Raw genomic sequence first — 25,308 nt, 5'->3', positions numbered from 1 at the left:
TCAGCGTATTAAAATGGAAAGTGGCCAACACCCACAAATTACATATCGGAAGATTTGCTGATTGGGAGATCATTTAACCAAGAGTTTATTCAGTGAAGAATGAGAAAAAATAGAACACATCATGGTTGACTAAAAAAAGCATGGGTTTCTGTAAATATACTGTAAACATGCAGAGTTTTGAAACATATGAAGGAATAAAGTGCTCGATCATAGACAAAATTACATGCTAAACTGAATATGTGATCTATGTTATTGAATGTGGTTGCCAGACAAAATATGTAGGTAGCACTGTTCATAAACGAAATATCAGGTTTTTGCAACATTTTAGAGCAATTAAGAACCAGCATGGATCCTATTCACTGGCCAAACATTTCTGGGACACCCATGGAGGAGATTGTGGTACTCTAACCTTCTATGGGATTAGATCGATAAAATTAGGTCCCAGGATGGGTGATAGGATGCTAGAATTAAGACGGATGGAATTGAAGATTATTTTATTGCTTGGTTCAGAAAAACCTTGGGGACACAATCTAGATGCTGAACTACATGTGCATCTATAAAGTATGGATGGCAGATATTGGACTTAAAACTATTGTGGGGACAAACGTATGACCTTAACTCATTGGTAATCTTATACAAAAATTGAGGAGTTGGATAAAGAGAGATTCCAATAGAATACTGAGAAAAAGGAACTTGATATGTGTTTGTATATACACTTTTTCCATGTATAGATTTGTTATATTGGTCATTGAGGCACTTAACTCCTGATGTCTTAGGTTATACTTAGGTTGGCATTCATATTAATATTGCACCAAAATGTTCTGCATGTTGAAAGTAGGAATTATGATTACTGAGACTGGGTCTGATTTTTAATTTTATTTTTTAGATCATGATCTTATTTCTCCTTTACAGGGCACTGTAATCACTACAGTGTGTTTTTTAGAGGTTTAATCTATATATTAGGCTTTATATAGCACATTGAGCTGCAGAAAACTGGATGTGGTCAATTATGACTTACTAACATCAGGGAGGCCAATATGATATGTCATAATAATCTATAATGCAATATAGGCACAAGATCACTTTGTTGAAGGAAAGGCACAATGTCACTTTAAATATACACTATACTTATCAAAGTATTGGGATAAGTATATCATTTGAGGATATAATGTTATATGTTATGAAATTAACTGGTTATTGTACTTCATTTTTTAGGATTAGATTCATTCACATGTCACTTTAACTTAATGAGTTGTGATATTACTGCACATATATTAGGTAAAGTTTGATGACTTTATATACATGCATATATATAAATTAATAGATTATTGATCAATGAGAACTCAACTGTGTTTCATAACATTATCATAGGTTATCTATAAATATATATTTTATTATGACTTATTTAATAACTCTTTGTACAATATATTTGATATTTTTATAATAATGTGACTATTGTGTAGTGTAAGTGACTATGAGATGTAGGGGGTTATTACAACTGTGGAGGAGTAAAGTGACGGATATACCACCAGCCGTATTACGAGTCCATTATATCCTATGGAACTCATAATACGGCGGGTGGTATATCCTATATCCGTCACTTTACCATCACTTTTGGGACGGATTAACACCTCCTCCAAAGTTGTAATAACCCCCATATTGATTGTTAATGTGGCTCTCTACACGTTATAAATGGGCGGGTGTGCAAGGGGAGATCCAAGGCCCCGTTGTCTTCCTGCATACAGCAGCTAAAAATGCTGCTCCCTGTGAGAGGGAGCAATACTCAGATTTGTTTCCCTGCCTGCATCACTGCGGGCAGGAACACAGAATCTCAAGTCTGCATGTTTAAAGCACCCATCAGCTGGGAGTTGGCTTCGTGTTTGCTCTTAGTTGGCAGGAGATTTGAAATTGCTCCTGCCAAGCGAGAGCAAACACAGTTTTCCCTGTCCATGCCAGTGTGGCCAGGGAAACCGTTATGTCCTGGGGGTGGGCACCCCAGGACATAGGCTGTGAACGGCCCCCGAGGTGTGCTCCCTGGGGCCATTAGTGTCTCAAGGAGGGGTACTGCACAGCCCCCTCTCTAAAAGGAATCCACCCCAGAGGTGGGCTTCCCAGGGCATTTAAAGGCTCGGGGAGGGGCCCGCAAAGCCCCTTCTCCATAATATATATTTTTAGCCTCAAGCTTGGGCTCCCTGGGGCCATTATTGGCTGCGGGAGGGTGGCCGCGTGGCCACCCACCTTTAAAATATTTGGTCCCTCCCATTATTATATATTTTTGGCCCGGGGTTGGCTTCCTAGGGCCCCTCGAGGCTCAGGTAGAGGGCGCACGGCTCGCCTCACCATAAAAAATCAGCAGCCCCAGGTAAGGGTTTCCCAGAGCTCTAATGGCACAGGGAGGGGGACCAAGCATTTTTAGCCCTAGGGTTAGGCTCCCTACAGAGGTTATAATATAGAAATGCAGCCTGGTCACCATTTTGTTTTCCAATCCCATCAGAGTCTTGTGGGATCACAGCATTTCTTGCTGCTTTTCTTTTTTCACTCAAAGGGGGTCCCTCTGGGTCTCCTCCCATGAAACCTAGCGGGTGAGGGTATCCCTACCCTGCCCTCCTATGTCTTTTTTTTTTTTTTTTACAAATTCAGAATCGGAGACAAAGTCCCCAAGTCTTGCAATGGCTGCCAGCAACATTTTTTCATGTTGCTGGCAGCCAATGAGAGCACTCGCTGATATGGCCCAAAGGAAAATAAAGATCCCTGAACCAATCAGAATGCTCTGTTTTTTAAATTGGCACGCTGGCTAAAGTCTCAGTGACTCCTGCAAACCCAACCATCCAAATATACAATTATTGTTTACCCTTTATTTCTCAAAAACTACTAAACAAATTTACACCAAATTACAAAAAGCACAATCTGCGGGCCAAGTTCTAGCTTCCTGAAAGGTTGGTGAAATTCTGTTCAGCAGTTTTTGCTGTAGCAATGTCTAAAGAACTCTGTGGAAAATGCATGGGATTTTATGTTTGGGACCCCCTTTTTCTTGTCTCCTGCTTGACGGATCACCCCAAAACTTTCCAGGGAGGGGCTGGGGTGGATGGGTTTTTTTTGTGGTCATTTTCGTGAAGATTCGTCAAAAGGGTCCAAGGTTATTAGCAAACCATAAAACGCTCCGTCTATGGAAAAAAAGACCTATTACTACCTACTGGCATCCGTCATTAGGGTACTGTGCTTGTCAAAAATAGTTATGTGGTCTTCATAGTTTCCTGGCAAGGGAGGAGGGGACCAACACTTATTCTTGGCAATGTTGTGTATGACCTGTCTTCCTTCAGGGAGCATGTTTCTGCCACACTAAAAGGAATGTGGCCCTCATTCATCCTTGGAGGACTGACTCTAGAATTTGGTATTGTGTTTTGGCAGGCTGTTACTGGTATTCTCGCTGTGTCGACACCACAGGTGCAGGTTGCCTTATCTTCTATGAGGTCAGCTGTTTGGATTAAATAGAAATATGATGATTGTTTAAAAACATGAACCGAATACATTTCCACTACACAATAGTTATTTAGAAACTCCAACTAGAAACGGTTCTACCATGGTCAGAAATATGTGCCAACTGGTGCTCTTCTACTCTGCTTTCACCAACCATCCTAATGTGGTTTTAACGTAGTGTCTGCTTGTCAGCTTTTCTCGTGTTCTCGCCTTTCGATTCCCATGCAAGGAAGTGCAATCACTCATCATGGGACGGAAACACAGGTTTCTTGTTGTATATACACAATGCCCAAGGCCAAGCTTACATTAAAAACTAGGGAATCGCAGAAAAACTCACTTTTGGAGCATAGCTGAATCTTTTTGAATCCCTTACTTTGATACCAATGGCATCTTTGAACAACATGGAGCTCAGCTTAACATTGCACAAGAAAGTAGAAGCTACTGCAGAACAGTGGTTCTTAAACTTTTGATTTCTTTGGACCCCTGATTCATTAATCGAATCCGGTGAACCCGAATGACTCATTACTGGAATCCGGAGACATCCACTGAGACATTACTGGCAGTCGGGGGCCCAAACGAAGCAATTTCTGCGCTTCAAACTACGAAAACAAAAACAAATCTACAGAAACAAGTATACATCAAACAAACAGACACATTATTAAATATTTAAATAAATTCACGAATATAGGAAGATCGACATTTTAATTTAAAGTGGGAGGCTGGAGCTCTTCTAAGCTCAGTTTTTAATTCTAAAAGACGAGGTAATGCCCTAACCTCTAGCATATCACTTTTTCTTTTATGCTTCTAATGCGTGCTCTCTTTTTGATAGCATTGCAGTTGAGACCACTTATTGCCCATACTATAATCTGTTTGCTGTCCTTGTGCTGCTTCTATAAATCATGCTATGGACACTGAGGCCCATATTTATTCTTTTTTAGCGACACATTTGGGCTTCTTTTTGATGCAAAAGCGGCACAAACTTACAATATACAATTATATTTTGTAAGTTTGCACCACTTTTGGGTCAAAAAATGACGCAAATGCAGCGCTAAAAGAGTATAAATATGGGCCTAACTTTATTATTTTGGCCTGTAATTTCTTTACATCAACACAACTTTTTAAAACATTCAATTAAACAAATTCTTTCTCTATATATGCTTTATTAATCTTGAAATATTTTTTCATTTTTCAAACAGTCATGGACCTCCCCTTAGGGTCCGTTACTTATAGGGAGCCCAGGGGTCAGTTGCCCACATAGCATCACAGGCTCCCAGTGGTCCTTCACCCACAGGTTAAGAACCAGTGATCTAGAAGAACATAAATTGTGCAAGAGAAGAGGCAAGGTACTTTACAACCTGTATCTACATTATCAAAACACAAAATACCTTATAGGAGGAATTGACCATGATTTTATCCAGCACCCTTGTATTAGCAACAGAGCTAAGTGCCTTAATTAGAGTTTAATAGTAACAGAAAATCCTCAAAATGGAGGAGGAATTTGTAAATCTGGAGTAATCACTGGTGGAGTTTCCACCACCATCCTATCCATATGGAGGAAGGCCTTCTTGAGACTTTTTCACTAGATTTATCCCTGCCTCTGTGCATGGGTGGGTTTTCTGTTATCACCAAACTCTAAACCAAACCTAAATCCACACACTTTAAAGAGCATAAAGTCGTGGGGGTATGTACACAAATGGCTGTTATGTACTTCCACAGAATCAATTAAGAACAAAGAACAATACTTACTACTTTGCATGAAAAGAGAATACACTTCCACAAACTACAAATATCCGCCTAAAAAGACACAAATTACCCAAGGGTTACTGCTCCAAAAGATGACAACCAATAATAACAATCTTGCATTTTATGTTAAAAGTTATGCTAAATGCGCGTGTAAAGTGCATTTCTACCATTTGTTCCTGATGCCTTTTGAAATGTTTTAATTTCAAACCCAAGGGGGCTGATCTAACATTGGTTGAGAACATTGTGTTCTGGTGAGCCATCCCTGCTGCTGCAGAAGTAATACCGAAAGTGGAAAATGAATGACCCAAATGGCGGGGGCATTTTAAGACAAACACAATGGGCAACTGTCCAGGACCCAGGTATGTTAGGCCCTGATTATGAGCTCCTCCCCTGCCTGGTGGGCCGGGCTTGTCCTGCTGACAGACTGCGCTCATGCTCACAGACTTTGAGAAAACTGAGATATTTTTCTATTTTTTAAGTGGAATAGGAAAGAGTGATGCTGGAAGTCCAGTAGTGACTTATTGCAGATAAGGTTGGTCTTCTGCTGTGTTAATCCTGTGCAAGGTTCACAAAAGTATTCCCGCTGACTCAACATATACTCTCACTGGGTGCCATAAAATACAATAATTGCAACTGTTTTGCAGGGCTTACACAAAATCTTGTATGAAGTGTTAAATAAAGCAGGTTATTATTACTTACATATGTGGATCACTTTTCCCCAGCCTAGTAATGCAAATGACAGTAGGAAGCAACAGCTTTATCACTGAATAGTGAACATATGTTACTATACTAGCTACTGCTACTTGCATACTGATTATTAAGTATTGAGATGAAGAGCATACTAAGGAAGTGCCAGTTATTTGTATCCTAAGTTTATGAACAAGAGTCGCAGGGCCTGCAGCACTAACATTTCTAAATTTGTTCCTGCACTCACCATTTTTGTGCATGTTCAAACACCCAGTAATAACAGTTTTGCAAGGAGACTAAAAACAACTGGAAAGGAGTTTGGAAAGGAGTTTGGATACAAATGCAGTAAATGCAGTAGATAGCTATGTTGTTCTCTTTAAACACTGTCCACTGTCGATATTTCCGAATGAAGCCTCAAAATAGGAAGGCACACATCATCACCGAGAATCTACTTGGAGATGGCAGGGTGATACAATTAAAAGTTGTTCCAAATCAGTAGACAGCAGAGCTGCCCATCATATTAGGGGGGTCACTGGTGCTGTGGATGCAGTAATTATGTTGAGTGGTGAGAATGAGTCTCTGAAGAGGGGTTTAATGATGGTGGGTTGGAGAATGTTATCCCCACCTGTGGTGGGCTTGAGAGTTGTAGGAATGTTAGCATGGTCTTTATAACGAGGCAGGTGGTGGTGTATCTGGTTTTGTATCTTGTATCTGGTTTTGTTTTTGTGAATAACTGATTGATGGCACTTCAATTGCCAGCTACATGAACTATTGTGGGGGTCTTTGATCAAACTGAGCCAAAGCTAAATTATTTGGATGATGTGTTCCATAGATTTGTAAATGCAGCATCATAGTTGCCTCCTTGTGAAGGGCTGTGGCGGTTGACATGAGGTTTCTGGTAAGAAGCAGACAGAATTCATACTCAGTCCTGGGCTTTGGGAGATATCTTTTCTTGGTTCCTGATAGCTCCTCTGCGGTCAGTAAGTCCTTAAGTGCACCATGATGTGGGGAGTTTTTGGTAGTATGATGTAGTTCTTCAGGGGGTTGGGATTACGTTGACAAATAGCAGGCAGATGTTGACATCTTCTTTGGAGTCAGTTTTTATTCCAGTGGTATTAGTTCCTACTTGAGAGCTTTGAAATGCAAGTCTATGAAAGAGCAGTACTTTGGTTTAGTGGGTTGTGATAGACAGTGGTGGGTAGTTGATATTAGGGGAGGATGCTCAGGGTGGCAGCATGGTCTTCTCTATCGAGTGACATTTGGAAGAGTGCATGGTATAGACACAAGTTGACAATAGTGCTTTTCAAAATATTTTTATTCACTTTTTCCGTTGGCATACTGATTCACTCTTTGAATATGAATGCACTTGATGTATCATTGGCGAGCTGGGAACTAACCACTTTTTACACAGATTTCTGCTACATATTGACAATGAGATGTTCATTGTTTCTGGTGTCAGGGTCAAATAGTGTTTCTTTTAACACTTCCCAGAGGATATTTCTGGGAGCTTGAAGATTAAGAGAAAGGTTTTGTTGGCAATATGATTCTGATGAGTTCTGTAAAATGCTCAGTGAAGGATTTAGGTGAAAGTTGATGATGTAAGTTAATGGCATTGGGCTCCTAGAGAGTAAATGACAAAGACTGCATGTGAATAACCATAGGGTCATGAGGGGATGTAATTTCTAGGATTAAGTATGCCCATAAGAGGTCTCACAAATATGGCTTTGTCCTGTGCCACCAAAATCCTTAAGATGCTAAAGATTTGCCAAAGCTCATATTGGAAGCATGTAAGCACCGTAGTTAACTGGTGATCCAGTGATGGATGTATCACCAGGTCAAGGGTTCCACAGGATGGAGCCAGCTGAGACTCCGCCTTCAGAGGCTATGTGATAACCCCAATTCTAAAGGAGGTGGGTGTACTGTGACAGGTCCATTAACTTATAGGAGATCTCACATCCCCCCAAACTCTAAATGAGGCCAAAAGACCTGTATTTGTTCTCACTCTCTATTGTAGAATACTTCAGTTCATTTTCAGAGTTAGAGGTGATGGGTTATTGGCAGTGCTACTGGTACTATGATACAGACAAGATTTTAGCGGTACTAGGGCAAAATAGAGGTACTATGGTGTAGGCAAAGGGAGGTGGTACTGACCATTGTTTTCGTGTGGGTAGATGTACTTGGGTGTAGGGATGGATAGATATAGTTAGATGTACTTGACGTAAGTCAGGTGTTTTAGAGTATAGGCAGGTGTAGTGTTTATAAGGAGTAGAAGGCCTAAGCTATAGACATGGATATACTTACTAAGGTATACATAGGGAAGATATACCATGGTATAGGCACGAGTAAAGGTATTCAGAATTAGTTGGGGCAAAGGTATTAGTGTATATGCATCATATAGATATCGGAGATAAGTTTTGGGTAGATGTACTATTGTATAGACCTGGGCTGAGATAGTAGGGAAAAGGCAGGGGTAGATGTACAAAAGGGTAGAGATGTTGCAGACGTACTAATGTGTAAGTAGGAGGACAAGTCTAGGTTAATGACAGGAGTAGAGGTACCAGGGTACCAGGGTATAGGTATGGATGGAAGTGTTAGGGCTTTGGTAGAGGTACAAGTACTAGGTTCAAGGCAGGATATCGGTATTAGAATATAGCTAGTGGCAGTAGTGCTGGGATATTAAGAACAATATAAGTACCATAGTATAGGCAGAGATAAATATACTAGTGTGGGGGTAGGATTACTACAATATTGGCAGTGGCGTCCATACTAGGTCATAGGCAAGGATGCATGTACTAGGGTATAGATTGCGATGAAGCTACCAGAGTTTAGGTAGTACTGCTGTAGTAGGTTAAAGAAAAAAGTATATATTTATAGGAGAGTAGGGAGAGAATAGAAGGTAATAGGAAGAGGGATGAAGAGAGGAGACAAAAGGGGTGAGTTGTCGAGTGGCCCTCTCTCGAATAAGACAAAGGCGCCCACTGGGAACGCCATGTCAAATCTAATTTGGCCGGGAATGAGAGTTACTGGCCCCTTGGAAACGATGGGGTACAATGGTTTTTCTTCTCACACATTTCACCTAGAACAAGGAGATGAAATGTTTCTGTCGGGAAAAGCAGGATAATAAGTGAAAACACGTGGGAATCCACTTACAAACGCTGGCTGTGACAGCAATTATCCGTTCTTTTGGCAAGAATCTTGTATTGTAATGATAATCATGCTTGTGATATAGGTAATTCCTGGTGCAGTAACACCGGGGCAATTTGCTCACACGCTTTGTAATCGAGGACATTAGAGCTCTTTGTGATTCTCAAAGAAAGGACCACAGACGTTTTCGCTCATAAAAGTCATTTAGAGGGATGGATTCGCCATTTTGGAAATGCAATATATGTGACACAATTGAAAGAGCCGGATCTGATAATGATGGAGCGCATATATGTTCTCATCAGAAATACTGATATTTGAAAATTGCATCTAGTCATTAATGTTCACACGTTAACTAACTGTGCCTAATTATTTTTCCAGGTAGCAGCAAACCAGCCATGGAAATGCCACTCTTTGCAAACACTTCCAATAAGGGTTTAGTGCGCAATGGTGTTAATCCAGACTGTTTTCTGGAAGAGGGCACATTTCCAGCAGGTTGGTGAAATTAACAAAAACAATAGCTTCCCTTCATCTTGATGTATATTGCTTCGTACAGTAGCCAAACAATGTATTCGGAATCTGATGGGAAAATATCACTTTAGCAGGTGGTCTCTAATGCACTTTAATGGACCGAGGACTTGTCTCTATTTGCGATGGAGGGATGTACTTCTTGCTCTCTTAAAATGATGGCATGAATGCTTCTGTCTTTCTGTCTGTCTCACAGTGTGTATCTGTCTGTGCCTTCTCCTTCCTCTGCTTCTCTTTCCCATGGCTTGGCTTCCACATCTGTCTTTTCATCACAACAACATTTGTTTAGTTTTTTCCATCCCTTCATTGTATTGCTTTTTCCATAATTCCCCACAGTTGTATGGGACTTTCTAGCACTTTTCTAATTCTCTTTCTCTTCACTCTCTTACACACACACACTCTGTCAGCCTCTTTCTTTCTCTTTCCTTCTGCCTCTTCCTCTATCTCTGTATCTCCATTACTCCCTACTCCATCTCTCTCTTCTCTCCTTCTATGTTCCTTCTGAGTCCTTGCCTTGTTTTTATCTCCCATGTTGTAGGACTACTGTTTTCTGTTCCTCTTTGCAGTGTTTGTGCCTTGTAACACCACAAACTATGTAGCAATGGAAGGCCAAATTAGTTGCAGATTTGACTTAAATGACGAATGAAGGGCAATAAATGCCGCAAAGAAAGGTGATTATACAACAAATTATTCGGTTAGAGGCATATGATGCAGAGTAACAATTATTTGCCCTGGTATACACATTATTGCAAATGATGTGGCACGTTAGGTAGCATTTCATCTAGACATGTCTACGTTTTATCACATTAATAGGAAAAAAAATCCAATGCTATAGAAATGCTATAGAAAATAAATCAGCCACACATTAGTAGGTCCCATGTATACAATACCAGGAAAGCCATTTTATTACGACTGTTCTTCATACTGCCCAGAGGAAAATATTTTGTCTAAACCCTATACAGTGTTGCATTCAAAACTATAAGACAACGTTTGCAATATAGGGATTATATAACACCATTTCCTTTAAGAAACAGCCATGCAGAGTAGTACATTATATTTCATAATCACTCTGCAAATGCCACCATTTGGAGTGCTTTAGGATTCAAGACAATAGCTATTGAATAGAGTTGCAAAGTTTCTGCGGGTTCTTCAAAACAATGAGTGCCCTCCTGGAAGTATTAATGCTTTTCGAATAGTGTCTGAAATAACTGCTGCTTTGAAAACCATCAATTTGCGCAAGGTTTGAAGTAAATATTTTTAAGTCAAAGAAGTCAATCTTTCATCCCTATTTGAATTACAATTAAACATGTAATAGCTTTTCCTTTTATAGACAAACGCCATTCCCCTGGCCTACAACTGGGGATGTTACTACCATCTGTGCAAAAGTGTCACTTCTTTAAATATAAAAATTCAGAATTCAACACGTGTTAACGGACCAGTTCACATTGGCAAAGTGTCGAGTGTGCACCAAGTGTGCAGTGTTTAAATAAGGTCCATTGTAAAAGGAGTCCAACATGCAGCACAAGCTGACCACCTTTCCCAATCTCACGCGCCAAGGAAGATCGGGAGGGATGATCAGGGGTAGCTGTGGTTGTAATGTTCAGTTAAACCCAAGTGGACAATGTTTTTGTGGTTGTGTGCTTTTCCCGTGATTTTCATGAACTCTAGAAAATAAACTTTACTATTGAACATGGAACCTCTTTTAAATTGAAGACCTGTACATTAAACTTATGTTGAAATTGTTTCTTATATGTTAACAAGTGTTAGTGAGTCAATAAAAATATTTGTAAACATAATCTTGAATCTATACATTAACAGTTCGATGTTTCATAACTTGCACTTAACCAAAATTATAGAATATGAGGGTTTTTTATGGAAATAATCTCTGTGATCAGTCTACTTCAAGACTGGTGGTTTCTACAACGAACTTCATGGCTTTCGCCTCCGGCACTCAAGACTTATTAGCCATCTTGATGGGAATGTAAAAGTAGATTGTAGAAGTATGGTCCTAGTGGTCTATTGATACTTTGAAAATGGGAGTATCAACCAGGCATGCGAGGCCAACCCGAAGTGCAAATCATGGGATGGACCATTTTGGGATTTTTATGATTGTCAGGTTATTGCAATTGAAAAATTGATGTAAACCATGCATTGTTTTAATGTTCCAAGAAATATACTAAGCAGATACCCTCTATTAATTGCTTTCTATCTTTTGCCTCTAAAGTTTCTAAAGTTCGTCCTTCTGGGTAAAATTGTCAAACTGATTAAATCAACTCCGAATACCTTTCAAATTGCTATCACTTTAAAAATTCAGAATAACATGGATGTTCATCTTAACTCTTTACAAAGAGGGTCACTGCAGCAATTAATAATTTTCAACATATATAAACTGTAATCTAAAGATAATGATGAGGACCAAAAGATCACAAATGATCGTGACAACGAGATTTCAGCTTCAAGATCCAATCCAATACATTTTTAATTACACTACTCTTTATGGGTGACTGGCGCATACGAACCGTGATAGCAGAAACTGTTGTGACAATGATGAGTTCTATGCAGCAGGGTGCCACACAGAGCATTAGTATCTTCACTCTTAGTCATAATGATGAATTGTCAGAATATCACATATATAGCAGGAGTAGTGGAAGAAAATGCTTTAACAAAGTAAGGACTAAACTAGCACTGTACAAGTTGTGGTACCACAGAGTCTGCATCTCTGCAGAGCAGTCTCCAACTCACCACAACTCATAGTTCCACCTTATCTACAAGCCTTGTGGATAGGTCTTCATGTCAGAATTTTCAGACCTCCTCACCAACTCATACATCTAACCTGCCCGCACTAGGCAGAGTGAGGGATTATTTCGAGTTTTAGTTTGTCTATAGCGAAGGTAGTAAATGTCAAATGATTTGAAGGTTTAGTCTTCTCTTTTGAATTTTCCTTAATGTGTTGGTTGAATGCCGGGTGGGGTGGTTGTGGTGATGATGATGTGGTTGGTTCAGTTTATGGGTTTGAAAGGCTTGCAGGGGATAGTTGGTGAAATTGAGAACACGAGGTAACGGGAATGGACTTTGGAGTGTGCCTATTGGGTGACATGCTGTACCAGGCTCAGTATGCCAATGAGTTTGAGGAGAGTTTATCTTGTGTTATTTAATGCTTGAGTTATCTGGTGGTTGAATAACAGAGGATGGGAGTGTGAGCAGGCTGGATAGATAAAGTAGTAAGGGCCTCGGAGAATGTTTCTATGAGTGCTTATTTTACTCACAAGTCTGTAGATAAGATGGGAGAGGGTGACTAAGTTGTGGAAAGTAGAAAGTGGCATGTGAAAGGTCCATGGAGATGAGAGTTGCTTTCTTGCTTATTGTGCAGGTGACGGAAAATCCTCCTCTCTTTTTCTAAGCACAGGTCACACGCTGGTTGCAGTAATTAATGGGAAGAATAAAATATAGGGGGTGTGAATATGTGAAGGAGAGACATGTTTCTGTGATGACAAGCACTTCAGGGTAGTATTTGCTGATAAGTCCTTTAAGTTGTGATTGTGCCATTCAAGTGTATGGCCTACATCTGTGTGATTGTTGGGATCTGCAGCATGGCATTTATATGAAGTCCTATTTTAATAGAATTGAGCATAAGCATATATTAGGCCTCTCTGAAAGAGACATTTTTGATACATGCTTTTCCCTCACTCGCACTAATTCAAGGCTGTGACTGTAGAGCCAGACTCGCATTTACCTCATCAGGCATTTCCCCAGGGAAATTTTGAAGGCTAGTTTCTGGTGCCTCCATGGCACCTCTGACTCTCCCTAGTGAAAGAGTCAGAGAGTGGTGAGAGGCAGAGAAAATTAGGGATAGTGAAAATGAAGTGGTGGAACGATGAACAGATGGAAAGAGAGAGAGTGATAGGAGGGAAAGGGAATGGAGCTGGTCTGAACATTTTTACAACTGCTGCTTTTTTTACCCAGCTTGGCACTAGGTGAATGTATGTACGAACTGTGGGAATGTATGCTCTTCTAGAGGAACTGTCTCTGCTGAATCACCTGCTCACTATTTTTGAACCCCATTATACATATAAACAAGCCCTTCACAGTATACAGTTAAGGGGTGTTTAGAAGAAGATTGGCCAGCCAGTCGGCCATTTATACATTCGCTCGACGAAAATGATGTAGTTGAGTCCAAATTGAATAGTACATTATTGGAGGGTCTGGCCAATTCTACCTGCCAAGTAGAAAATTCCTACTACTATAATCCTGAATGCCATCTATAGTTACCAGTTGTAATCCTCAGTCACATGCATATTTCAAATTTGGTAGCAGGTGTTAAAAGAGCAGACATTAAAGACAATAATTGCCTTCACTGGCAGTCACCTACACAGGATGTGACATCACTGAATTAACCAGAGCATCCATATCCAAAGAAAATGACATCTCTAGCTGCCTTCCTCCTACTTCATTTCTCTCCTAAATACATCCCTAGCAAAGAGTAGACACATACCCGTGTGCAACCTGTTTGTGCTTGCTGAGCCTTGGAATGGCCTTCAACCAGAACCCCTGCAGCATCTAAAGTAAGAGTCCTTCGTGTGCCTCTGGCTGCTAGGCAACCTGATGCTCAGCATACATTCTATAAAGATTTCCTCTGTCTGCATTCATAATGAGAATCTAACTTTTAAATTAGATGTGAACTAGCTCCTCATCAAATAACAATTACATTGGATATTCTTAATGATACCCCTCCCGCATTGAATCAACTTAACCTCAAGGACAGGAGATAAGACACATAATACCAGATTTGGAAAGACAACAAAAATATCAGTTTGGTAAATGGAGAAGATTTGCCTAGCAAAAACTTTTCTGATTATTCCTAGGTGAGGTGGAGGGTTGATCAGCGGCTTCTAGAAATGTCTGTGTTGTTAATAATTTGCTGAGTGTATCATTCCTTTTTCGCTAAAGAGTGCCTCTTGCTAAATAGTCTAGATTGATTTAATTTAGTGAATAAAAAACACCAAATTACTCCCTTTTCTGGGAGTAGTGATTTTTGTGAAAGCCTCACTTCTTTTGTGTTTGAGAGTTTATTAATTTGGAACGTCTGACTGCACCTTTTGTTGGGATCAACAAATAATTACATTATAGTCCCTTGCAGGCAAAATCTGAGTAGGTGTATGGGTTTCTTGGCATGTCAAAGCTATTGACAAACCCTAATCCCATCCTTTTAAAACTAGGATTGTCCCTTCTAATCCTGGAACTTCCAGTACAACTAACAACAGGATATTCCACAGGAGATGTAGCCAGTGAGTTTTGTAGAGGCCTGTAGCTGAACAGAGTGAGGTGAAGGAAACCTTTTGCTTCTATCTGCAAGAGCAAGGCAATGTCAGCCTCCACCCTGAATCTTCTCTAAAACTTGAACAAAGGTAAATGGTCAGTTCATGGCTATTTAATGAGGCAAATGGATTAGTCTCAAGACTACTGTATAATGTGTAATTATCTTATTCATTTATGCCGGCTGAAAAATGTATACAATGTCATTTGATGCCTTTACAATATCTAAGAAAAAGATACATTTTTTCATCATTAAAACTGTAAGGCAAAAACTGATTAAAGCTCTGACGAATGTTCTAGATGCCACCAGACCCAGTTTATATTTTTGGCTAGTTTATTTATAAGAGATAGAACTTCAACAATGTTATCAACTTTCAGCAGGACACACGGGCCCTGGAAACATTTTGATTGTGGGGACAAATTGTCTAATGCACATCTAGATATGTACACATTTAAGGTGGCATGTACCTTTGCATTAATTTCCGTGTTTGAAGGCTTCAGACAACAGCACGCGGTCCAATATCTAGGAACTTCAAAAGCATTAAAAGAGGGGTGCATGGTAGGAAGATTTTCTGTTTTACAGTTTGTAGGAAGGTAGGCTTTTTCTAGCCTTGTTACCCCCACTTTTGGCCTGTTTGTGAGTATATGTCAGGGTGTTTTCACTGTCTCACTGGGATCCTGCTAGCCAGGGCCCAGTGCTCATAGGTTTGTGGCCTGTATGTGTTCCCTGTGTGGTGCCTAACTGTATCACTGAGGCTCTGCTAACCAGAACCCCAGTGTTTATGCTCTCTCTGCTTTCTAAATTTGTCACTGCAGGCTAGTGACTAAATTTACCAATTCTCATTGGCACACTGGTACACCCATATAATTCCCTTGTATATGGTACCTAGGTACCCAGGGTATTGGGGTTCCAAGAGATCCCTGTGGCCTGCAGCATTTCTTTTGCCACCCATAGGGAGCTCAGGCAATTCTTACACAGGCCTGCCACTGCAGCCTGAGTGAAATAACGTCCACGTTATTTCACAGCCATTTTTCACTGCCCATAAGTAACTTATAAGTCACTTATATGTCTAACCCTCACTTGGTGAAGGTTGGGTGTCACGTTACTTAGTGTGTGGGTACCCTGGCACTAGCCAAGGTGCCCCCACATAGTTCAGGGCAATTTCCCCAGACTTTGTGAGTGCGGGGACACCATTACACGCGTGCACTTTACATAGGTCACTACCTATGTATAGCGTGACAATGGTAACTCCGAACATGGCCATGTAACATGTCTAAGATCATGGAATTGTCACCCCAATACCATTCTGGTATTGGGGTGACAATTCCATGATCCCCCGGGTCTCTAGCACAGAACCCGGGTACTGCCAAACTGCCTTTCCGGGGTTTCCACTGCAGCTGCTGCTGCTGCCAACCCCTCAGACTGGATTCTGCCCTCCTGGGGTCTGGGCAGCCCCTGCCCAGGAAGGCAGAAAAAAGGATTTCCTCTGAGAGAGGGTGTAACACCCTCTCCCTTTGGAAATAGGTGTGAAGGGCTGGGGAGGAGTAGCCTCCCCCAGCCTCTGGAAATGCTTTGATGGGCACAGATGGTGCCCATCTCTGCATAAGCCAGTCTACACCAGTTCAGGGATCCCCCAGCCCTGCTCTGGCGTGAAAGTGGACAAAGGAAAGGGGAGTGACCACTCCCCTGACCAGTACCTCCCAGGGGAGGTGCCCAGAGCTCCTCCAGTGTGTCCCAGACCTCTGCCATCTTGGAAACAGAGGTGTTGGGGACACACTGGACTGCTCTGAGTGGCCAGTGCCAGCAGGTGACGTCAGAGACCCCCTCTGATAGGCTCTTACCTCTCTTGGTAGCCAATCCTCCATACTTGGTAGCCAAACCTCCTTTTCTGGCTATTTAGTGTCTCTCCTCTGGGGAATGCTTTGGATAACAAATGCAAGAGCTCACCAGAGTTCCTCTGCTCTTCCCACTTCGACTGCCAAGGATGGACCGCTGACTGCTCCAGGATGCCTGCAAAACCGCAACAAACTAGCAAGACGACTACCAGCAACATTGTAGCGCCTCATCCTGCCGACATTCTCGGCTGTTTCCTGGTGGTGCATGCTCTGGGGGTCATCTGCCTTCACCCTGCACTGGAAGCCTAGAAGAAATCTCCCGTGGGTCGACGGAATCTTCCCCCTGCTAACGCAGGTACCAAAAGACTGCATCACCGGTCCTCTGGGTCCCCTCTCATCCTGACGAGCATGGTCCCTGGAACACAGGAACTCTATCCAAGTGACTCCCACAATCCAGTGATCCTTCAGTCCAAGCTTGGTGGAGGTAAGTTCTTGGCTCCCCACGCGAGACTGCAAACCTGTGTACTGCGTGATTTGCAGCTGCTCTGGCTTCTGTGCGCTCCTCCAAGGATTCTTCATGCACAGCCTAGCCTGGGTCCCCAGCACTCCATCCTGCAGTGCTCAACCCTCTGAGTTGGATTCCGATGTCGTGGGACCCTCCTTTGTGACTCTAAGCCAGCTCCGGTTCACAAATCTTCTAAGTGCCTGTTTGGGTACTTCTGCGGGTGCTGCCTGCTTCTTTGGGGGCTCTCTGAGTTGCTGAGCGCCTCCTCTGTCTCCTCCTCCAAGGGGCGACATCCTGGTCCTTCCTGGTCCCCAGCAGCACCCAAAAACCTTTACCACAACCCTTGCAGCTAGCAAGGCTTGTTTGCGGTATTTCTGCGTGGGAACACTTCTCAAACCTTCAGCACGCCGTGGGACGTCTTCCATCCAAAGGACAAGTTCCTAGCTCTCTTCGTTGTTGCAGAATCCTAAGCTTCTTCCATCCGGAGGCAGCTTCCTTCCACCTTCATCTGGGGTTTCCTGGGCTCCTGCCCCCCCGCGACTCTTGGACTTGGTCCCCTTGCCTTGCAGGCCCTCAGGTCCAGGAATCAATCTTCAATGCTTTGCTGGTGTTTGTGGTTCTTGCAGAATCCCCCTATCATGACTATTGTGTTCTTTTGGGGTAGTAGGTGTACTTTACTCCTACTTTTCAGGGTCTTGGGGTGGGGTATCTTGGACACCCTGACTGTATTCTTACAGTCCCAACGACCCTCTACAAGCTCCCATAGGTCTGGGGTCCATTCGTGATTCACTTTCCACTTTTGGAGTATATGGTTTGTGTTGCCCCTAGACCTATTGTTAGACTTTTCATCCTTGGTGTGGTCTCCCTTAACTTTTTGCCTCTGTTCCCCAGGTTATTGATATGTGCTGGACTTGGATTTTGCTGTTTTTATTACTCTGGGCACTTTACCACTGCTAACCAGTGCTAAAGTGCAAGTGCTCCTGTTTAAAATGTGTATGTAATTGGTTCTCCATGATTGGCATATTTGTTTTACTGTTAAGTCCCTAGTAAAGTGCACTAGAGGTGCCCGGGCCTGTAAATCAAATGTTACTAGTGGGCCTGCAGCACTGGTTGTGCCACCCACACAAGTAACTCTGTAATCATGTCTCAGACCTGCCACTGCAGTGTCTGTGTGTGTATTTTTACACTGTAAATTAGACTTGGCAAGTGTACCCACTTGCCAGGCCTAAACCTTCCCCTTTCTTACATGTAAGGCACCCCTAAGGTAGGCTCTAGGTAGCCCCAAGGGCAGGGTGCAGTGTATGGATAAGTTAGGACATAGAGTAATGTGGTTTATATGTCCTGACAGTGAAATACTGCCAATTTTGTTTTTCACTGTTGCAAGGCCTGTCTCTCTCATAGGATAATATGGGGAGTACCTTTAAAATATGATTAAAGTTTAGATTCCCCTAGAGAGTAGATGGACATGTGGAGTTTGGGGTCCCTGAACTCACAATTTAAAAATACATCTTTTAGTAAAGTTGATTTTGAGATGTGCATTTGAAAATGCCACTTTCTTGCTTAAACCATTCTGTGACTTTGCCTTGTTTGTGGATTCCCTGTCTGGGTCAGTTTGACAGTTGGGTTGTTTGTCACCTCGCACTAGACAGTGACACAAAGGGAGCTGGGGTGTAACCTGCATTTCCTGATTAGCCATCTCTGCTAGGAGGGAGGGGTGGAGTGGTCACTCTCATCTGAAAGGACTGTGCCTGCCTCTGACAATGCAGACTCCAACCCCCTGGTGTGTGTCTGAGGCCTTGCCTGGGCAAGGCAGGATTTCACAAGTAGGTGTGAGTCCCCTTTGAAGAAAGGTGACTTCAAAGACTAAAATGGGTATAAGAAGGGCACCCAAATCTACAGACTTTAGAAACACTTCTGGAACCAAGAGGAACCTCTGCCTGGAGAAGAGCTAATAGCTGAGGAAGAAGTGCTGCCCTGCCTGTGACTGTGCTTTGTGGAGCTTTCCTGCAGTGCTGCTTCTGCCAGAGTAAGAGGGCAAAGACTGGACTTTGTGTGCCTTCCATCTTGTAAAGAAATCTCCAAGGGCTTGAGTTAGAGCTTGCCTCCTGTTGTTTGAAGTCTCAGGGACAGCAAAGAATTCTCTCTGCCAGCACCTGGAGTCTCTGGAGAGACTCCTGCTCTGACAAGTGGTGCCCTATCCAGTCCCTGGGCCCTTGAAAGGAAAGCTGGTGGAAATCCAAGGAAATCGACTTCAGACAACTCCGGACCGATGCCGCTGCTGAATCCGGTGACGCCGCCTGCACCCGACGCCGTAACCTTCGCTGGAACGTGACGCTCATCGCAGGCCCGACGCCGCTGCAGCCCCGCTGAAGTCCGCGACTCCGTGGAAGTCGCCGCACCACGTCGTGACCGATCCCGCTCGAAGTGCGTGGATTCAACGTTTCGCACAGACGCCGCGATCCCCGACTTCGCGCACCGGCTTGTTTTCACTCTTTACCAAAGGTACTGTACTTGGGGGTCTACACGACTCCGTGTCCGGCGCCGCTGGTGTCGGCTTGTTGGGAATGACTCAGTCACGACGCCGTGTTAACATCTCAATGAAGCATTTTTGTTTCTAAACGCTATTTTTGAGTTTAATCTTTAAAAATTCATAACTTGACTTGTGTATGTCGGATTTTTGTCATTTTGGTCTTGTTTTGTTTAGATAAATATTTCCTATTTTTCTAAACTGGTGTTGTGTCATTTTGTAGTGTTTTCATTGAGTTACTGTGTGTGTTGGTACAAATACTTTACACCTAGCACTCTGAAGTTAAGCCTACAGCTCTGCCAAGCTACCAAGGGGGTAAGCAGGGATTAGCTGAGGGTGATTCTCTTTTACCCTGACTAGAGTGAGGGTCCTTGCTTGAACAGGGGGTAACCTGACTGTCAACCAAAGACCCCATTTCTAACACCTATGTTTGCCTATTGCATCCTATTGTAATTCCACACTGTTTTCATTACTTTTCTAACTCTTACTTACCTGTTTTGGGTTTGTGTACATATAACTTGTGTATATTACTTACCTTCTTACTGAGGGTACTCACTAAGATACTTGTGGCATATTGTCTTAAAAATAAAGTACCTTTATTTTTAGTAACTCTGAGTATTGTGTTTTCTTATGATATTGTGCTATATGATATAAGTGGTATAGTAGGAGCTGTGCATGTCTCCTCGTTCAGCCTAAGCTTTGCCATGGCTACCTTCTATCAGCCTAAGCTGCTAGAAACACCTCTATTCTACTAATAAGGGATAACTGGACCTGGCACAGGGTGTAAGTACCACAAGGTACCCACTATAAGCCAGGCCAGCCTCCTACACAGTTGTCTACGTGGGTCAAAATATATCTTACTTACGTACAAGTTGTGTTTTATCGCCTCCTAAGTCATTCAAACACACTTCACTTTAAGGATGATTTGTAAGGAAATTTCGATGAGAGAGATGCTGCGGTGTTGAATAACTCATCTGACACTTGCAAAGCTGTTTAGATTGGATCAGATCCAGGAGCTGGCTATTCAGGTTTTGAAAATACTTTCCAATATATTCTACATGCTCTCATTTTGTGTTTTTTTCTAGGCGAAATCATGGATTCTGATCAGTTTGGAAATATTGATTTTCTGACGGAGTACCGCTTTGAAGATATAGGTACGAACTGTATACTGGCTCTAAATCCTTTGTCTGCTATTGAATATAGTACTAGGCTTATTACAAATTAATGTGGAATTTCATATATGAAGATAAACCGTTTGGTGGAAGTAACAACTCTGATTATGTGTTGATGTTTCCTCTAAAGGTCCTGTGGCAAGCACCTTCCATTGGTCTGCTAACTTCCTGCCACATCGCCCTCTGGTCTCTTTCGCCATGTGTATGCTTCAGTAAAATAGCAATGTGTAAGGACCAAGAAGATAACCTCATTTGCTTAGGGATTAACACCAGGGTACCTGCTGCAAGGCAAGCAACCTAGTAAATCAAAGAGGCAAAATAAGAAATTAAACATTGCAACTAATATCGACTTATAATTTCTCATTTGGAATGGGCTAAAATAGCTTTGGTAAAAATGGTGGCAATGTGCACACTGAGTTCTACAGAATGCATTGGAATTTTGAGGCCCAAACTATATATTAATAGTTCAGTTCTCAAAATACTGAATAATAGTAGATCACAATTCTACCTAGATCGTTAATATGTATGAGGTAGATAGCAAATTGCTACCCACTATGATTGACCACAAACACTGGGATTGCAGTCTACTGGGGCCAGAAGTTCACCATGTCTGCGATTAAAATAGAGCAATCTTTTTTCTAATGTTCTGTTGTCCTTGAACGACAACAGGGTGTGTTAAAAAAAATGCATTTATACAAACCATTTTAGGAGTGGGCATGGGTCACTACCTGCTCCTAAAAATGTTTTTGTCAGCATCCACAAGGGAGAAAGGATCTCTTGAGCACCCCTTCCCGTTTGTGGATGACTCACCATCATCTCTGAACTGGTGGTGAAATATTAATATTTTGTGACTGTATTTTGGCCACAAAACGTCATTTCATATCATAAGGAATTATCATTTGTGAACGGGCGTCCTAAACACGCCCCATCAAATACCAATTCATTATTGTTTGCTTAACCTATTTAAAGATTCACAAGTCCTACTCTGAATCGTTAGTTGGTTTAGTATATTCCAAAAAGTGTTTTAGCGGACGCAACTCCCCAAATTTAGCAAAATTCACAGTTTATAACCATTAAAATAATTTGTACATAAGGCCCATAGTGTTCTAATTGTGCACTAGGCACATGTTTTGTTACTATTGGCATGTATTCCTGCCTGATAAAGGGCTTGTAGACTTTAAGAAAATTAGAAAGGCTACAGTGCCATGCCAAATTCAGTCTTGTAACATCACATTTGATCTGTTGAGAAAATAAAAACAAACTCGAAAATGTCCTTTACGTAAAAACAAAAGAGGTCATGAAAGGTATTGTGAAGTGATTTTCAGTAATATTGAATGTCAAAAAATGTGTATCACTCACTAATGGCGGATGAGTACCACCTTATGAAGGCTTTACGTGGTAATACATCAATATTATGGTATTATTGTTGGTCAATACATCAATGCACTAGCATTATTTATAAGAGTTTACCCGTCTTTGGCATGCATTAATTGAAAACCTTCTAATTTTATTGTCAGCTGAAATAGCAGAATTTATCCTGGATGATAAAGATGGAACAATTAAGACATTTTTAGGTAAGTTAGTTGTAAATATGCATGATATATTTAAAAACATATCACAGTATATTTCCTGGTTTTGGAATACTGTTTCCTCCACCGTTTCTGTTTGGTAACTCTGAAGAGATCACTTACCAAGTACATGAACGTGACATCTGGGAGCATTTCATTTGGCAGCACTTTTCCATACATGGACTTTGGTATTAATGTTGATAAATATTTACCATTACAACCAGAATATCACACATACTTGTTATAACATTTTGATATAAATAGATTAACATACAGTTCATGTTCAGGGAATAACATATGTATGTGAAAACAGTGAAGATAAGGGAGGCACAAAGGAGGTCACATTAGACCCCCAGCTAGCTGGCTGCCAAGCTGCTGCAATTGTGTAGGCCCAACCTCTCTTGGCTCAGCTGAGAGGGGACCACCATATTTAGAGCCCATGACTAGTCGTTAGGAACTTTTCATTGACACATAATTTTCTTTCTGCAAAATATAAAAATATTAACAAACTACTTTTCAGGTGCCCTGAAAGATCCTCTTTGCGACCAGCTGGCAATTCAAGATGGTCGTAAATAGGAGAAAACAGTGTCAGAAGGCCCTAACAGAAAAAGAAAGACTTTCCAACAGTGGTCCCATCATCAGAAACCAGGGGGCAGATTTAAGAAAAGTGGTGTTGAACCCAGTGCAGCGCCAAATTCCCTGCACCCGTTAGCACCCTACTACCGCCACTAATTGCGCACCATATTAAAAATACGGCGCATCACAGCCCAGGGTAGGGTGCAATAACTTCATAATTGTTGACGCTGTTAATGTACTGTTCAGGGTTAGTGCCAGCATTTTGTTGGCAACCCTGAACAGTAAATAGGGGCCCACTGTAACCAATGGTGTGCCCTTTTTACCTCCTGCTCTGAGTAGATCTTAAAAATGCCCCAAAAAATGACACAAAGAAGTCGTTTAGATTTCTTTGCGCCATTTTTCAGCCACCCTAACGGGAAAACGCCCCCTTTGCATACATCATGCCTGGTGCAGGCATAAGTGGTGCAAGGGGTTACAAAGTGGCGCAATGTCTGCATTGCGCCACTTTGTAAATTTGGCACAGCGTTTTTGCCATGTTATCGCCACATTAGTGTAAACAAATTATGCTAATGTGGCAATATTATGGCACAAGGGGCTTTTAAATCTGACCCCAAGTGATTACTCCAACTCTAAATGAGGCTGGGAGACCTCAAGTGAGGCGAACCTGAAGCAAACCGATTTTTTAGTAGACTTTCCATTTCAACTCTAAATGACTGCCAGAGTTTGTAGGGTAGATTTAAATCCCATCAAAACACTACTTCATGAATTACCCGATACCACTCATCAAACAACACTGCATAGTGATGAAGTAGTAGCTCAGTTCCTCATTCAGAACTCAGATACCCACCCAATCACTCATTGACAGTATGTTTGCTTTTGACCCCGCACAATGCTCTGCTGCCTTTCAGCGAGGTACATTTTGTGCAAACAACATACTCAATACTTACACATACCAGTTCGATTAAGCTGAGACAAACATTATCAGAAAATCTTATTTTATTTTCTGCTACTGTTCAGTATGAAGCCGTATAACCCAACATCATTTAATTGGAATCTCATTGGTCAAATATGGCAAATGAATGATGGGTGTACATTTTAAAGGTCATCAGCTAAATTGGTCCCACCAGAGAGGACTCCCTTCAAAGGCAAACAGAATAAATAGACCATAGATGAATGTTAATTGTCTAATGTCATCAGAAAGCTCTGTGAATACAATGCCCTTCTCAATGTAATCAAATTATTTTCTGGTATGTAAGGGCTGAATTATGATGATCTAAGCAAGCAATCTCAGAGTGGTGTGACTCAAGTGTCTTATAGAAAACCAGTCTCTCTCACTTCCGGCTCTGCTGACTTTATGTTATAAATCTAGTTGATAATGATTCATATCTTGTTAAGTGGGTTCCTGCAATGCTTCACTGGGATGTACTGCTACTTGAAACTAATCTCTCACATCCTCGCAGGGCTTTGTTTTTCTCCCCTGAAGCTGCTCTATCTCATCCATTGATTGCAACACAATTTGTAACATTTCTTTTCCAAACGTAGTCCATGTTCACTATTTTTAGTGTCACCACTACTAAGTGCTGGGTTTCAGACGTAAAAACAAAAGTAGTGCTTTGTGCCAGTGAGAGTTCCTGGGAATAAGCAGTGCCTGGATGGTGCTCACATAATATATTATGAATAACAGTTTGATATACCATAAACTAAAGGTAACAAGGGGCATTGGCATGACTTACTATAGTGCTCACTCTTGCTCAAGGGCCAGACATCCAGGGGTCCCGGCTTACATAGGAGTCTAAGGGCTGGATGTATGACGGCCTTTAGTGGTCGCAAACTGTGAAAATTGACATTTGCGTCCGCACAATGGGCAGGTACGATGTACCATGCCTATTTTGCGAGTCGGTCGCAATTACCAACTTGCAAAGTAGGGATTTGCGATTCACCATTGGGAAGGGGCGTCCCTTCCTAATTCAGAGTTGCAGGGGGGTGTAGGATTGTTTTGTGACTGCAATTGCGGTCACAAAACAATAGCAGTTACCACCAATTTCAAATTGGTGGTAACCCATTTGCATATGAATGGGTGGGAAAATATTTTTCAGAGCAGGGTCCTCTGCCTGCTCTGAAAAAATGAAAAAAATGTTTCAACTTTTTGTTAAAAATGCATCCCGTTTTCTTTTCAGGAAAACAGGCTGCATTAAAAAAAATCTGCTTTATGTAAAAGCAGTCACAGACATGGTA

At 41.7% G+C, this 25,308-nt stretch overlaps 1 protein-coding gene across 2 annotated transcripts in view; it reads left to right on the top strand.

Annotated features, from left to right (window-relative positions):
- The window catches only part of CIITA (class II major histocompatibility complex transactivator), a 249,070-nt gene that overhangs the window by 25,676 nt on the left and 198,086 nt on the right, over positions 1 to 25,308 (top strand). For both annotated transcript variants that reach the window (XM_069210170.1, XM_069210169.1), the window contains exons 2-4: positions 9,430 to 9,543; positions 20,843 to 20,911; positions 22,447 to 22,503. In XM_069210170.1, the coding sequence (XP_069066271.1) occupies positions 9,447 to 9,543; positions 20,843 to 20,911; positions 22,447 to 22,503 (223 nt within the window). In that variant the 5' untranslated portion in view covers positions 9,430 to 9,446. The remainder of the gene's footprint in view (positions 1 to 9,429; positions 9,544 to 20,842; positions 20,912 to 22,446; positions 22,504 to 25,308) is intronic.

This window comes from Pleurodeles waltl, chromosome 10, assembly GCF_031143425.1.
Source record: "Pleurodeles waltl isolate 20211129_DDA chromosome 10, aPleWal1.hap1.20221129, whole genome shotgun sequence".
In the NCBI taxonomy this organism is placed as follows: Eukaryota; Metazoa; Chordata; class Amphibia; order Caudata; family Salamandridae; genus Pleurodeles; species Pleurodeles waltl.
Note: the sequence above shows the minus strand (reverse complement) of the source record. Positions and strands in the feature narration are given on the sequence as shown.